Genomic DNA, 14,049 nt, shown 5'->3' on the forward strand with positions numbered 1-14,049 from the left:
CCTGACAAACTCTAGGACTAGAGTTGGATTAGTAAAATAACCCAGTCCTAGAACGTGTTTGAAGTGCTTTTTTGCATAAGGAACTGAATATTCTTTAAAAACAGGAATTTATTTCACTGCTTTTACCACACATAACTGGGCATCCTAGGAGGTGGAAGAAAGGGGAGTGGGGAGGGGATGCCGCCACCCCCCCAATATTGCTAGAATTTTAAAATCACACTTAAGGCATAAGATACCACAATTCTCACATGTAATAGTTATGAAAGGGCTAGTAATTGTCCAGTTACTTATATGAAACATGCACTAGTATGCACTAGTGCAGCAAGCCCCACCGACGTGCTAGTAACAACAACATGACAGGGTAAAGGTTTTCCAAACAGGCTTTTTAAATTGTGTAGTAAAGCCATAGCCTGGAACATATACACATATATATATATATATATATATACACATATACATATATATATATACACACCCCCCCCCCGCCCGCCCCCAACATTACAAAGTGTACTCGGCAGTGTGGTGCAGCTTCTTTCTTCTGGTATCAATTCTCCATCATGGATTCTGTGACAACCAAAGCAATCTAGAGGAACGCTCGCAGGGAAGAAAGCTAGCTTCTGCATAGGACCACAGTCCTAAATCCTACTTTACAAGTTTGTGTGGTCAGGGTTCAGGTCAAAAGCCAAAGATTACAAAAAGCCTCCGAGTTTCTCTGGGTTGCAGGCATCCTGGGGTAATCTCCGCGGGTTGCAATTGCACATTGGCCCAGGGGTGGAGGGGGGCATCTGTGGCCACACAGCTTTCTGATAGTTGAACACCCCAGCCAAGGACTATGCTTTTGGATGTTACACTGGCTGCAGACTCCGGTCCCTTTGACATCAGGCCTGTCTTGCGAGGCCACCGAGGCAGAGCCCCCAGGGGGAGGGGGGTCGCAAGACTTGGTTCTCTGTGTCTCCATCTGAGCGTCGGTCAGTCTCTACCCTCTCTGGCAGGTCATGGCTCTCTCGCCTCAATCATCAGATTATGGCTCCCAAAAACCTTAGCAGCATTAGTCACTTGTCAGACTAGTTTCCGGTTCCCTTTTCTGAATGCTTTTATCACTGGTATTCAGAGTATAACTCCCAGCTAGCCTGCAACTAATTCAGCTGTCCACTACTCATTTGCTTGGATTAAACTTTGCCACTTGCAGTCTTTGGGCACAGGTCAACAAAGCTCCCCACTCTCCCAGCACAGATACGTTGGCCTTGTGGGCTTGGCCAATGTTGATAACTGTACCTCACTGCCCCCTACACCACAGTCTTAATACCTCTTCCAACACCGGTCTCCTCCTCTCAGCTGCTCTCCTGGTCATGGCCCTCTGCCCCTTCTCCAATGCTTTCCTTGCCCTTCTCCTGCCTCTACTCCATACTGCAACCTTACCTCCAAACTCCCACCCCCAGCTTTAACTCTCGTCACCTTTTATACTTCAGTCCTGCAGGTAATTTGGGAGCCAACAGCTAAAGCGGAGACACCTATATTAGTTTAATGGCCTTGCCAAATATAGGGTGAAGCCCCCTCAACATGCAGCCGTCATTCGTCATTATGCCATCAGCACACAAAAAATGTACATTGTAGAGTATCCAATTTATATCATAAAGACCAACACATGAAGATTTAAAAGAAAATAGAATAGGAAAAAATCCCCAAGCAAATCAACCTGCAAATGCGTAATTGAAACATTCCTATGTAACTAGGCGCGAAGAATACATTTTGCAACATCCCCAAACGTGGGTAACACCAGCTTTTTTTGAGTGGCAGTAAGTACACTCACATCTTTGTAAGCATCGCAAAAAACAAGAAATGGGTCACACACACTTGCTATGTGCACCACAAAGCCGGTATCATTCTGAACTCCCTGTTTCCACTGAGAGGTACATTTCACAAGTGCATGTTCTAAACTCCATTTAGAAAAAAATAAAAAAATAAAAAAGTAGTACAACATGACTAAGCTGGCTAAATCAAGTCCAAATACCTGTACCTTGTGCCACTTTCAGGTGTAAATAATCAAGCCCCGTTTTTTAACTTTAGGCAATTTTTAATGAGGTACAGGTCTCATACAGGTTTAACAGCAGATTTCACCTTTTCCTTAATGCTGGGTGGTGAATTTGCGAGACTCGCCGACATGCTGCCAAAACCTTTGCCTCCAACTGCCTCTTTAGATAAATCACACAGGCGAATACAGAGCCCCCAGGGTAATTTAGTAAATTAAGGTAGGCTTTAGGAAACTTTACAAGCTCCGGCACCACCCATAACCGAATCCAGTGGAAAAAAAAAAAGTTTCCAACCCTCTCGTAAGACTATGGGCTCAAGGCCACATTTCATCTGCAAAGGGGATCGTTGCGGAAGCCTCAAGAGCATTTTTAAAATCTGATGGCCTCATTACAAGCATGGCGGTAAGGCAACAATGGCGCCGGTATCGCTACCGGCACTGTTGCTACCGTACCGCCATACTACAAGTTCTGCTCGTGGGTGCCCTTGCAGCCACCAGGTCTGACCTGGTGGCCGTACCGGCACCCGCGAGCAGAACAGGATGGTAGCACCGGTACTGTTATTAACGGTACCGGTGCTACCAACCTCCCCATTCCCATTTAGCCATATGGGGCCGAATGGGGATGGGGAGTCCCTTATTACTGGTATCCACGAATGAGCAATTACCGGGTCCGCAAAACTCGGCATGACCCGGTAATTGCCCACTTGCAGGGGCTGGATTTTTTCATAAGTTGAGGGAGCCTGCCTATATTACAGGCAGGCTTACACCAAACTTGTAATGAGGCCCCGAGTCTCAATGGCCCCCAGTTTCTGACAGTTGACATGCCCCCATAGCTCAGCGTGCAAGTCGACTGCGCTCTATAGATGCTAATCTCAGGGGAGGGGGCGTGGGGGTGCTTGGAACAGCCCTTTCACCATGGTCAGAGAAAAACTCTGCTTCCCACCACTTTTTCCCCCCAAAATAACCTGCGCTTTGTCCAACTGTGCAAGCCATGTCCCAGTGTCGGTGAATTGGACGCGGAGGTAGTCGTTGTAGCAGACCTGTTCACGATATAAGACATCAACTTTCAGAGATTGGACCTGGATCGCCTTGGACTGAAAACCAGAACCTTTGTCTTGCTTTTATTTAAATTCAGCCCTAGTGCTCTGCATTGGTTGATAAAAACACTCTAAAGAGAGCCTAAACCCCATAGGAGATGTAGCTAACAAAACAGTATTGTCAGCAAAAAACAATGCCGGTTACACATCACAGCCAAATTTCAGGGGAATCAAACCTAACGACTTGACATCTCATCAGCAGTTCTATAATGATCTCTTTAATGTACAGGCAGAACAGGAGTGGTGAGTGTCAGTGAAGAATTGGTGCAGTCACACTGTGTGAGACTACACAACACTTATCTGCTTGGTATAGGTCTGTACTACACAAGTTGGTAGTGTGACTGAGCAGCCGGGCCTATCACAAGAGGTGTAAACGTGAGCCGTAGAGCCGTACAAATGAAATCCATAAATACAAGTAGCCAAGTAACACTTACACTCAAGGTTTCGGTTAACATCAATTTTTAAATAAGCGTTCTTTAAAAATGCAATTCATGTAACCATGTAAATACACTTTAAAATTACTTTTCGGAATCAGAGCAAGTTAGTGGATAATCTTTGGATAGGCTTCTTAAACAATTCCTACATCCTGAAGGGACTTCAATCACAAGAACAGTAATGGCAATTGAGGTTGCAGAAATGAAAGGTTTAAGGAAGGAAAAGGTTAAACATGTTTTCAGTATATGTGAGGACAACTAACTCTTTCAATGAAATCAAGACAAGCCTTTCCTAGCAGTAACAGTCTAAAACAAGTTCCCACCTATGAGGGACAAACAATGGGCTAGAAGAGTATGCAGGGAGCCAGGACAGCCAAAGTCAATTTGAAACGGTCTATGGAGCGGAGGCACTTCTTAGAATCAAAGACTTGCACAAAGATAGAGAGTTAGAAAATCACTTGTAGGGTCACAAGCTGTGAACCCTGTGAAAAGAGAGTTTGAATCAACTTTAAAAAAGGAAAGCCACTGCAATTCCCAACTGAGAAAAGCTAAAACACTGAGGTAAGTACCCCAAGTCTAGACCGTACCTCTGGTTTGAAGAAGAGTTGCCCAGCTGGATTCCTTCTTGCTACAGCAGTACAGACCCTGTGTTACTGAGCCTCAGTCTTGGGGACAAGATGGAGGACATTTGGAGGGCTCCTGCTGCAGGTTTTGGGAGGTCATCGGCAGCTACAGGCTCTTTTCAGTTCAGCGGCTTAGCAAACAGCACCATCCCGGATCTGATACCAGTTGGGCTTCCTACTCCTTGGGCCCTGCACTCTCGTGAGGGGACACAAGTTCTGTCGTCCTGCTTCTGGAGGATCCTTAGGAGACTCGACGTTGGCGCTCAACTCCGGGTTTCTCGACCCCTGGCACTCGGTTCTTGCAGCAGCGCAAAGCACTGCAAAGGACTGTTTGCTGTGCTGCTTGCTCGCCGTTGGATGATTCTGTGGCCGCCTGCCTTTCACTTGTGGAATTTCCCATCCACAAGACCCTCCTCCTCCTCACTTGTTCCCAGCTCCCAAAATTATGAAAACTGAATTTTGGGCACAAGGCCCCAGTCAATCTAGGGTTGGACTTAGAAGTAATTATTGTGGACTGCCATTGCAAATTATAACCACTACCTTTAACTTTTAGTATTGTGGAGTGGGGGTATTGCGATGTCATTGCACTAGCAACAGGGGGCTGTATATATGTATTTGATTAGTGTTGTGTGATAGTATTACTTGTCTATTTGTATAGTGTTTGCTTGGCCACAAATAAATATAGTATTTTCTTTTATAACTACCTGTTTAAGCCTTAGCCTTGATTACTTACCTTGTGGACCCTTTAGCAGTCTCACCCTTCCTGAGACTTAGCCTTGACCACTCTCCATGCTACCATGACTGGTTTGACTACGGCTCCCACAGTTGTGCCCTGTTCACTAACTAAGATGACCTACACATCTGTCCGCCAGGCTAGAGCGTAGAAATCCAGTCTAACATGAATATAGTGTAAGTTCTTTGACAGGCATCCCAAAGTTACATCAAAGGCTGATAAGAACAGGAGCCAGACTTGTGTGCCAGACCAACAGGCACCCAACTCCCAGGCTAAATGACTCCAATTGCCTGGGCTGAATTGTCAATAATCCACAAACATTCCAGTGACAGACCAAAATTCTTACTCTGACACCATGCACACCATACATCTCGGAAGCCAGGATACAACAAAAACTCAATGGTTTCTCATGTAGCGATACACATACTAGGTAATCTGTAGGGTGTTTTGTTAAGAACACCAATGTTGTGTTCGCTGTTTAGTGTATTTCCACCGAGATCATGTTGACAAGTACTAGGATGTCCACACAGATGTATAAAAAAAAAAAAAAGACACCATTTTTTAACACCTGCATTAAAAAGTTAAGTTCCAAAACTAGGTAATAATGGGACACACACGACACAGTTAGGTAACCCAAAGGGATTATGCCCCGATATTTAGTATTAACACTGTGCAGTTAAATCAAAACGCCATACTGTTAAAGCAGAAGGAAGGGAAAATTGTTAAACAATTCATACATTTATTTTAAAAAAGGTTATTACCCTAAAGTTTCAAAGTTCCTTCACTAACAAAGTAGTTCAAAATACCAGTTTTCCACTGGAACCAGATTACAGGCAAGTACATGTGAAGGGATTATGGGGGTTTCAGAGTCCCCAAAGACAAAGCCAATGGGCAAGTTTTCAAAGAAGTATAAAGGTGTGGCAGTTCCCTAGGAGTAAACCCTCGACTAGGACTCACCGTCTAAGCTCAGGTTGGAGCGCTGCAAGGTAAAAGGATCTTACGCCCACTAAATCAGGGTGCACCTTATTGGTATGCAATCTTGTTCACCATGCACCAATCTGAAGTTAAACACCCCCAGGTATTGTAGGAGCCATTCAGACAACTACTCATGCCTTTCCTTGGTCCAATTGCAGGAGGTCCAGGGGTAAAAGGCGCAGATGTCGCTTTCAGTGTCAGGTTGAGGTTTGGCTAGCAGCAGTTCTGTTCTCCCAAGATTTAGAGCTGGGCCGGCCAGGCGATGAGGAAGGATAACTACATGGACTCCCACAAGAGTGGAGGGCCTGCAGGACACTTCAGGCACGTTCACTTTTTATGGTGACCCAGGACAGGGAAAGACACAGATTCACAAAGCAGTAAAAGACAGTCTCCCAGACAAGACACTTCCTGATGGAGCAGCAGGCAGCAAAGGTTCAAGGCTTACGACCAACGACTGCTAGGTATTAAGCCTCCAGGCTCTACGTTGTTCAAGCAGTGTCCTCTCTCCAGATAGCGCAGACAAATTGGATGATTCCACCAATGCTTTCTAGAGCTAGAAGGGGCAAGACAGTGTAGCAGGAAGAGGGGGGCAGACGGTTTGAACCTACCAATCTAAGGCCCTCTGTGAGGGTCGCCCTTTGTTGCAAGATGGTGGTCGAAAGTGGATTTCCTGGCCAATCCTGGTCCACAGCTGCAGTACTGTTTGTGGGGTCTCCAGACTTGGTTCCTATGGGGTTCCAATACCCCTTTTTATATCCCAAATTCACTGTTAAGTATCTGCAACTTTCGAACAGGTAGAGGCTGGCCACTCAGAAAGCTAGGTACCCCAACTCTGCCCAGCAACAGACATACAAAATCTGGAATGTGGATTGGGGCCACATAGCCCAAGTAGAAAATACTAAAGTTAAAAAGAAATGGGAGAAGCACGTCCTGCAGTAAAAGACTGAAGGGCTACCCAGTGCCCATCAAATGAAATTAGCAGAACAGTGTATGTATCTCCTCACCTGGCTCCAAAATTCCAATGGAGTCGTAAATTCACTAAGAAATGGATGCCCTATTGAAGTCAATGGAGGAAAGATGCAGAAAGATTCCTACGCACTGCTACACTTGCACCATTGTTAGGTGCACACACACACATAGTAATGCCTCATCCATATATACCACTGTATCAGTCCCTCTCACTATGCACAAATATACACAAAATACAGAAATGGTGCCGGATAACAGTTTTTGCTGTGCATCTTAAATGATTAACAAAACATGGTTTTCTACCGGATCAATAAACACGGATCAATAAACATCAGATTCAAGGAACATTTAGCAGGCAATTATTCCAGTGAGAGCTTTACAATGACCAAAGTAAACCTTACCCTCAAGAAACTGGCGATGATCAAAATCCACAAGGCAGCAAAAAGTCTGTAAAGAGAGCTCTTATTAGGGTTGCCTTTCTAAAAGATATTAAAGTAAACATTAAGCAAGAAAAATAGAATAGTCTAGCCACAAATCCCTTTTAAAAGATTACCAAGTCCTACATGTAAAAAGGTAACGGTACAAAAGGCACCAAACAGCTCTAATTTAAGACTACTCCTGGCAAGTAACAGACTATGATAATGTGCCCAGAATGGAGGATGCATATTTCTTTATACAGGTGTAATATGGCAGATTGGAAGACTTTTCTGTAGGTAGTACGACCGCTTTCCCACTATGTGATCAATCTATTGTTTGGCTAAGCAGGCAGGTGAAAGTGGTTTGCACGACCAGCTCAGCCAACTTTTACTGGCCAAGTCAGAGAAGCTTCAGATGCCTACGGTTTGCAGATATGGCTGCGTCTTCATTTTAGTGTTGTAACATCCCATTTTTGGATGTATACATCATGTGAATTGCAGGGTGTTACATTTGTCATGATGACCTAATAAAATTCAATTCAAGGCAAAAGTGCATGAAAGTGCAAAGTATTAACCTTCACAAAAAATGAAAGCAAGGGGGGGCATCAGGGAACAGTGTTGAGGAGTGCGTGGGAGGAAAAGGTGAAAAAACAGGGGTTGGGCTGAGGAAAAGAAATGGGGGAGTGAGGCCTCATCTTGTTCATTTGTAGGTCAGCAGAAACACACAGACCCATGAATCTACAGCCCAAGACACGGAAGTAATAGGACAACTTTAGCCCCTTGGAGTTAAGTTTCTAAGCTAAAACAGTAGAAGTAATTCTATAAACACACCTGATGCAAAGGGCTGAACAGAGGTCGGTACTAAAAGTAGGGGGTATAAAAGGCTTGAGAGACAAGAAGAGGGCAAGTGGTTCAGTGGCTTGCAGGAATCATGTATAATAAGTTGAAAGGCAAGATCAAACATGTATACATTTTGACTGCCTTCAACGCAATACTAAAAGTTCTAGCATTTTTTATTTATTGGTTATTTGTAATGCACACTATACAGCAAATGTGTTTCAAGGCGCATCAAGACAAGGGATGGGAAAAGAGGCATAAAACAAATCAAACGTTCTTAAAAAGGTCTTGAAACATGCAAGTGCTTTGGTATGAGAGCAGAGTGGAGGGGAAGTTCGGGAAGTGGGGAGAAGAGAGGAAGACAAACATTCTGATTAGGTCGTGAGACTATTTAGAACGTGCAAGTGCTGAAACATAAAAAAAGGAGACTGGGAGGAAGGGGAGTGCAGGAAGGGAAAAGGTAAGACGTAAAATGTATGTAGAACAGTTAAAAGGTGCGGGAACAAGTAGGTAAACTGCATTAAGGGCCTACATCAGGCAGCAGAAGGCAGTACAAGCAGAAGAGGGGGTTACAGTAAGAAAGGAGAACCAAGTGTGGCTCAAGAGGGGAAAAGCTGCCAGTACATGTGTGGCGAAGACGCACACGGCTGGAAAATAGTGAGAATCAGAAGATTGCAGTAGCTAGGAATGGAAGAGCACAAACAAACAGGCACACTATGATGGTAAATACAGTATTGCTGTGACCAGTCTTATTATAGAAATAATTGCTACAGCTGCAAACATTAGTTTCCAGATCCTAGCGCCAATGCTGCATTGGAATCTGGAATACACAGTTTTTCTATAGATTTCTGGCGAGTTTTTGGAAATATCCTGCATGCGATGTTCCAATGTGTGCTATGTCAATGTTCTGCGTAGCATCACGACTCCGTACTTCCTACAATGTCTACTTAAATTCTACTCTAGAATTCAAATTAGGTTTGTAACTGGCAACCAATCTGTAATTAATATTGGTCTTTGAGATGAACCTTAAAAGGAAGGCACAGCCCTCAATACATCATGATGAGACAGGATTTGCAGTGCGCATTTCGGTTCCCTTACAGATCCATAATCTTGTACAACTAAAATAGCTACCAAACTGGATTGAACTCTTTAAAGAACACATATCCAAAAAAACAGAAGCACCCTTTCGCATCTACCTCCCAGGATCAAATTATACAATCCTCTGAAATAGTTTGCTAATATTTCGCAAAAATAGTGAAATAGGGATTTTATAGTTAATTTGAACTCAAACAATGTCATCCTAGTAAAATGAAATTGATCCATTTTAAAAAAAAAAAATTAAAAAAAAACAAGTCTCAAGGTATCCATTTAGAAAGAGAAGAAAACACATTAAAAACAAAGCGAACTGTGCATAAGTGGTGGATGTTGATGCAACCTACCCGGCTCCTAGCTTGCTGAAGTCTCGCTTGGACTGGAGGGTATATACGGTGAGGCCAAGAAACACAGCACTGGTAAGGATAAAAGCCTGGAGAACGACTGCTACTTCATAGAAAGTCACTGCAAAAGAAACCAAAGAAGAGCGTTGAAGGAAGGTCGGCAACTTGCTTGAAGGTTAACCTAGTTACAATAGCAGCCCTCTAGAGCTTGCATACACAACCCCGGCTGAAAAGAAATCACAAATGGGAGGATTGCCAAATGCCTTTGAAGGAATTTAGTTAAAAAAAAAAAAAGTGACCCCTGGTAGCAATGGTGGCAGACAGGAGGGTCCCCACTCCCAAACCTTTGTTTTTTGCTCTCTTCTCCTCCAGATAATTTGGACTCGGACGACTGACCGATGCTGGCGTGTGCATTCCATCCTGTTCAACTAGGATGCAGTAGCTTCACATTCCCTTACGATTGTGCCATTGACCTCCCCGATAGCAACCGACGCATTCAATGCGGTCTGAACTTTTCCAATTCTTAAATGTGAAACTATGTAATGTTTATGTTTTTAAACCACCCCAAAGCCCACCTTTTTCAAAGAAAGGAAAGTGGTTGTATTGGTAAACTGGCTCTTAATATTTTCCTTTTTCGAAATAAAGATTTGTTAAATAGAATAAGTGAATGGTTTTACCCTCCTTTTCCATCATGGCCGCCACACAGTCGGCGCATTGTACAAACAAGTCTTTCCCTTTCAGCTTTAGCCTCCAATATTTTCCATGCTTCTGCCTCACAACCCTTTTGAAAGGTTGCGGGCCATGTGATTCGAAGCACTCTCAATAAAAACAAATGTTGCTTGGCTAAAAGATCGATGGGCCTAATTTGAAAGAGAAAATATACAAAATGCAAATGATATCACACCTTTGCAGCTCAACCAAATGCTGCTCCAAAGTCATGAAGTTAGTCCATTAGTGCATGCTGAAAGCTTTGTATTGCATGCCTTCTGCTATGTTGAGCTTCTCCAAGCCAAGTGGGCGTGCTCAGAAGTGGCTCCCTTGCTGGGTGTGCCGAAGGCCTCTTGGTAGATCTCTCAGATGCCGTCCAATGAGGTAAAAAAAAAAAGCATTGAAGCTGTTATTTCCGCTACCACAGAGAGGATGCGGTGCAGATTTCAAACAAAATGTGCTACTTGGCGCAGAGTTTGATTTATTGGCCTACTCACAGTCATCGAGCTGTGGAGCATACCTAGGTCATCCAGAGGGCACCGAGATAGGTGGTTTAGACTCTGGTAGCAATAGACGCCAGTTATGAAACGGGGCATGTGCTGCAACCAACACATAATGGATCAGCATCACAAATAAAAACTATGGCGAACACAGGACCCTTGAACTCCACGTAGCATGGGTAGGAGCAGTCTCCAACCTCTCCATTCTGGTAAACTGATTGCTGTGAGCCAAACCATCATGCTTTTACAGCCTTTTACCCTGGAAACCTCAGAAAAGAGGCAGACCGGTTCAGTGCCATCAGCGACACCTGGTGGTCATCCATGATTTTCATTCTGTGGTCCTTGACATCTAGGCTGGTGGATCACAGGTTGAAAGTCCATAATTCGTAGTCCTACATTGAAAACTCACCAAATTAATGTAAGCCAATAAACTAATTTGCCTCCCACAAGTCTGAAGGAACGATTTTCAGATCTCTGAACAGATAGCCGGAACTCACAGACTAGGCAGTGGCAAGTTATTGCCTTAACCGCTCAACTGTAGCACCCATTTCTGCAAAGTGGTAACCACAGTGAATGTTAAATGCGATAAAAACATTTAGGTATGGCCGCTTAGCAGCTTAGTTGACACACATTGTGTTACATGTACACAACAAATGCCATTTTTAAACCTGGCCCAAAAATAATTCCAGCAGCACTTAACATCCACTGAAAATCATTTTGGGATTAAAAGATTTTATTGCGATTAATAGCACAAATTACCAGACCTAAACAGGCATTCCATGCGGATTACAGTAACAAAGGTAAGGTGTAAAAAGTTGCTTTTGATCTTGTGACGTAGCCCTTCCTTCTCTTTAAGGAATCAGCTAAGCAGCTCCTGAGGTATTCATCCGGATGTGTTCCAGGCTTAGAAATTCATGGCACTCGTGTTACTCACCGAGTCAGACATACTTCCTTAAAGAGCCGACATGATTTGAGACCATCCCCTTTGAACAGCAGGGATCTCACAGCTGAAGAGTTGAAGCCCAGCTTGGTTTTTGTAAATCCCGGTTTCTTTGTAGACACCACCACCATCCTGAAACGAGCTTTCCTGGAGGTATTTCTGGAGCCCACAGAGGCAGCGCTTCACACAGGTATTTCCAGAGCATGCAGCCAATAATACATGTATACAAATATAAACCCCCAAACCCTTCCTGTGGTGCCATAGTTTTAGAACACACACACACACACACTATATCAAATATACTATCACAGAGGGAAGGGTTTCAGGAAGGCCAAAAACGACATTTCTAAGGACCTTTTTCAAAGTCCAACTTTGGGGAAAAGGCATGGATTGCAAGAGAGTGAAACTGCGAGACAGTTAAGTAAGCAAGCCATGTTAAGCAGTGGCTTAAGGAAAATAAGTCACCTGCGATTCCAACGGTTACGGCCTCTAGCACGGTCTGCAAAATAAAATGGAGAAGCTTATTCAGGCATTGCAGCAATTACACAAATGTCCACATGTACATCTTATGCTTAAAATTCCTGAAACTGCAAAGCACATCTCATTTACAGAAACGTCATCAGCACGGGGACTGGCGGAAGGGACCAAAATGGCATTTTATTGTTCTCACAACACTCAAGCTGCCCAGTAGCTCCACAGTGTTAATGAACGATCATGAGCTGGTGCAAAAATCATTTTTGTGCTGCTATTAAAAATCGTACATTTTAAACTGTATGCACAAATACATTTTCTCAAATCACGTTTGTAAGAATTCAGACCAATCTACTTCGAATGGTAGACTAGAACACACATGTTCTCTTATTCGGTTATTCTGATTGGACTGCATGGAGTTATTTTGCAAACAAACTTGCTACAGAGATGGGATATGCTTGGTCCCAATTGGCTAAAGGCAATTTTGTAAATCCCAGTTTTTGGTGCAGAAGAACGTGTTTTGGCATCAAAATAACCACCAACACCCAGGAATAGGAACACATTGGAAAAGAAAACTGTTATTTGGGAAACCTTTGCTAGAGTAGGGTCATATTCTGTCAACCAGGGATAAGCAGTGTTTGCCAGTTTTGGACAGACAGTAAATTAAATTGATTATTTTAATCAGAACTAACTGTTCATCTCGCCCAGTCAGTATATCCTAGAGGAAAGCCAAAATTGAAGAGGAACAAAAAGGCCTCACCAGAAGAGGTTTCGTAGCACTGCTTGGCCGACTCTGCACTCCTCCCTGGAATCCTTCGCGACGATGTGCGTGGACCTCCACGTAGCAGCCCTGCAGATGTCCAGCAGGGGCACACCAGACAGGAACGCAGTCATCGCAGCGATCGCTCTGCTGGAGTGGGCTCTTGGACAGCCGGACTGCGGTCAATTCACCAAACAATGACAGTGCGTGATGCAGCCGGAAAGCCACCTTGAAATGGAAGCCTTGGACAAGGCCTTCCAATGGTTCACAAGACCAAAGTTGACAAACAGTTGTGAAGTCTTCCAAAAACTTTCTTGCGTGTCACTTAGAACTTCAGGGCATGAGCAACATCCAGCGAGTGCAAGGCCCTTTTTGGCAACAAAGGTTTCGGGAAACATACAGGCAACACAAAAGGCGTGTTGAGGTGGAATTCCGACTGAATCTTCGGCATGAAAGAGGGGTGCGTACACAGCACCACCCTCAATTTGTGGAAAGACAGGTATGGTTGCTTGCAAGAAGGGCCAGGAGCTCACCTACCCTTCTAGCAGAGGTGATGGCCACAAGGAAAGTTGCTTTCCACAAGAGAAACCTGAGTGGGGCCTGATGCAAAGGCTCCAAGGCCCAGACCCCCACACGAGCCTCGTCAGAATCACATTGAGTTCTCACCACGTCAGGAGCCTTCACCGGCAGGAAAGATCTGAAAAGTCCTTTGAGAAACTCCTTTACGAGTCGGTTGGACCAAAGTCAAGATCTTCCTGGTGACCCGCTATAGCGGGAGATAGCCGCCGGATGTACCTTGATGGAGAAATGCACCAGTCCGGCCTTGGCAAAGGCTAACAAGTATGGAAGGATCTGTGGCGCTGTGACCCTCAGAAGGGTAATCTTCTGTGACCGGCACCACATAGCGAAACGCTTCCACTTGTGACCATAGCCCTTCAAGGTCGACAATATCTTGGCCTTGGCGAGGAACTCCCTGCTGTCTGCTGGTAACTCATACAATCCAAACTCTAGGGCTGCAGGAGCAAAGTCCTCAGGTTCAGCGATCCTGGGTCGGGATGAAGTATTGCGCCCTCTTCTCTGGTGAGAAAATCCAGAACCACTGGCAGCTTGACTGGAGGAAA

The 14,049-nt window shown here is 44.3% G+C and overlaps 1 protein-coding gene across 2 annotated transcripts in view; it reads right to left on the reverse strand.

The window, feature by feature from the left end:
* Positions 1–14,049, reverse strand: part of TMBIM4 (transmembrane BAX inhibitor motif containing 4) — a 57,717-nt gene that overhangs the window by 20,325 nt on the left and 23,343 nt on the right. For both annotated transcript variants that reach the window (XM_069629758.1, XM_069629759.1), the window contains exons 4-6: positions 12,163–12,196; positions 9,553–9,670; positions 7,262–7,307 (exon numbers count right to left, since the gene is read on the reverse strand). In XM_069629758.1, the coding sequence (XP_069485859.1) occupies positions 7,262–7,307; positions 9,553–9,670; positions 12,163–12,196 (198 nt within the window). The remainder of the gene's footprint in view (positions 1–7,261; positions 7,308–9,552; positions 9,671–12,162; positions 12,197–14,049) is intronic.

The sequence above is a fragment of the Ambystoma mexicanum genome, chromosome 12 (genome assembly GCF_040938575.1).
Source record: "Ambystoma mexicanum isolate Mex_15411 chromosome 12, UKY_AmexF1_1, whole genome shotgun sequence".
NCBI lineage: Eukaryota > Metazoa > Chordata > Amphibia > Caudata > Ambystomatidae > Ambystoma > Ambystoma mexicanum.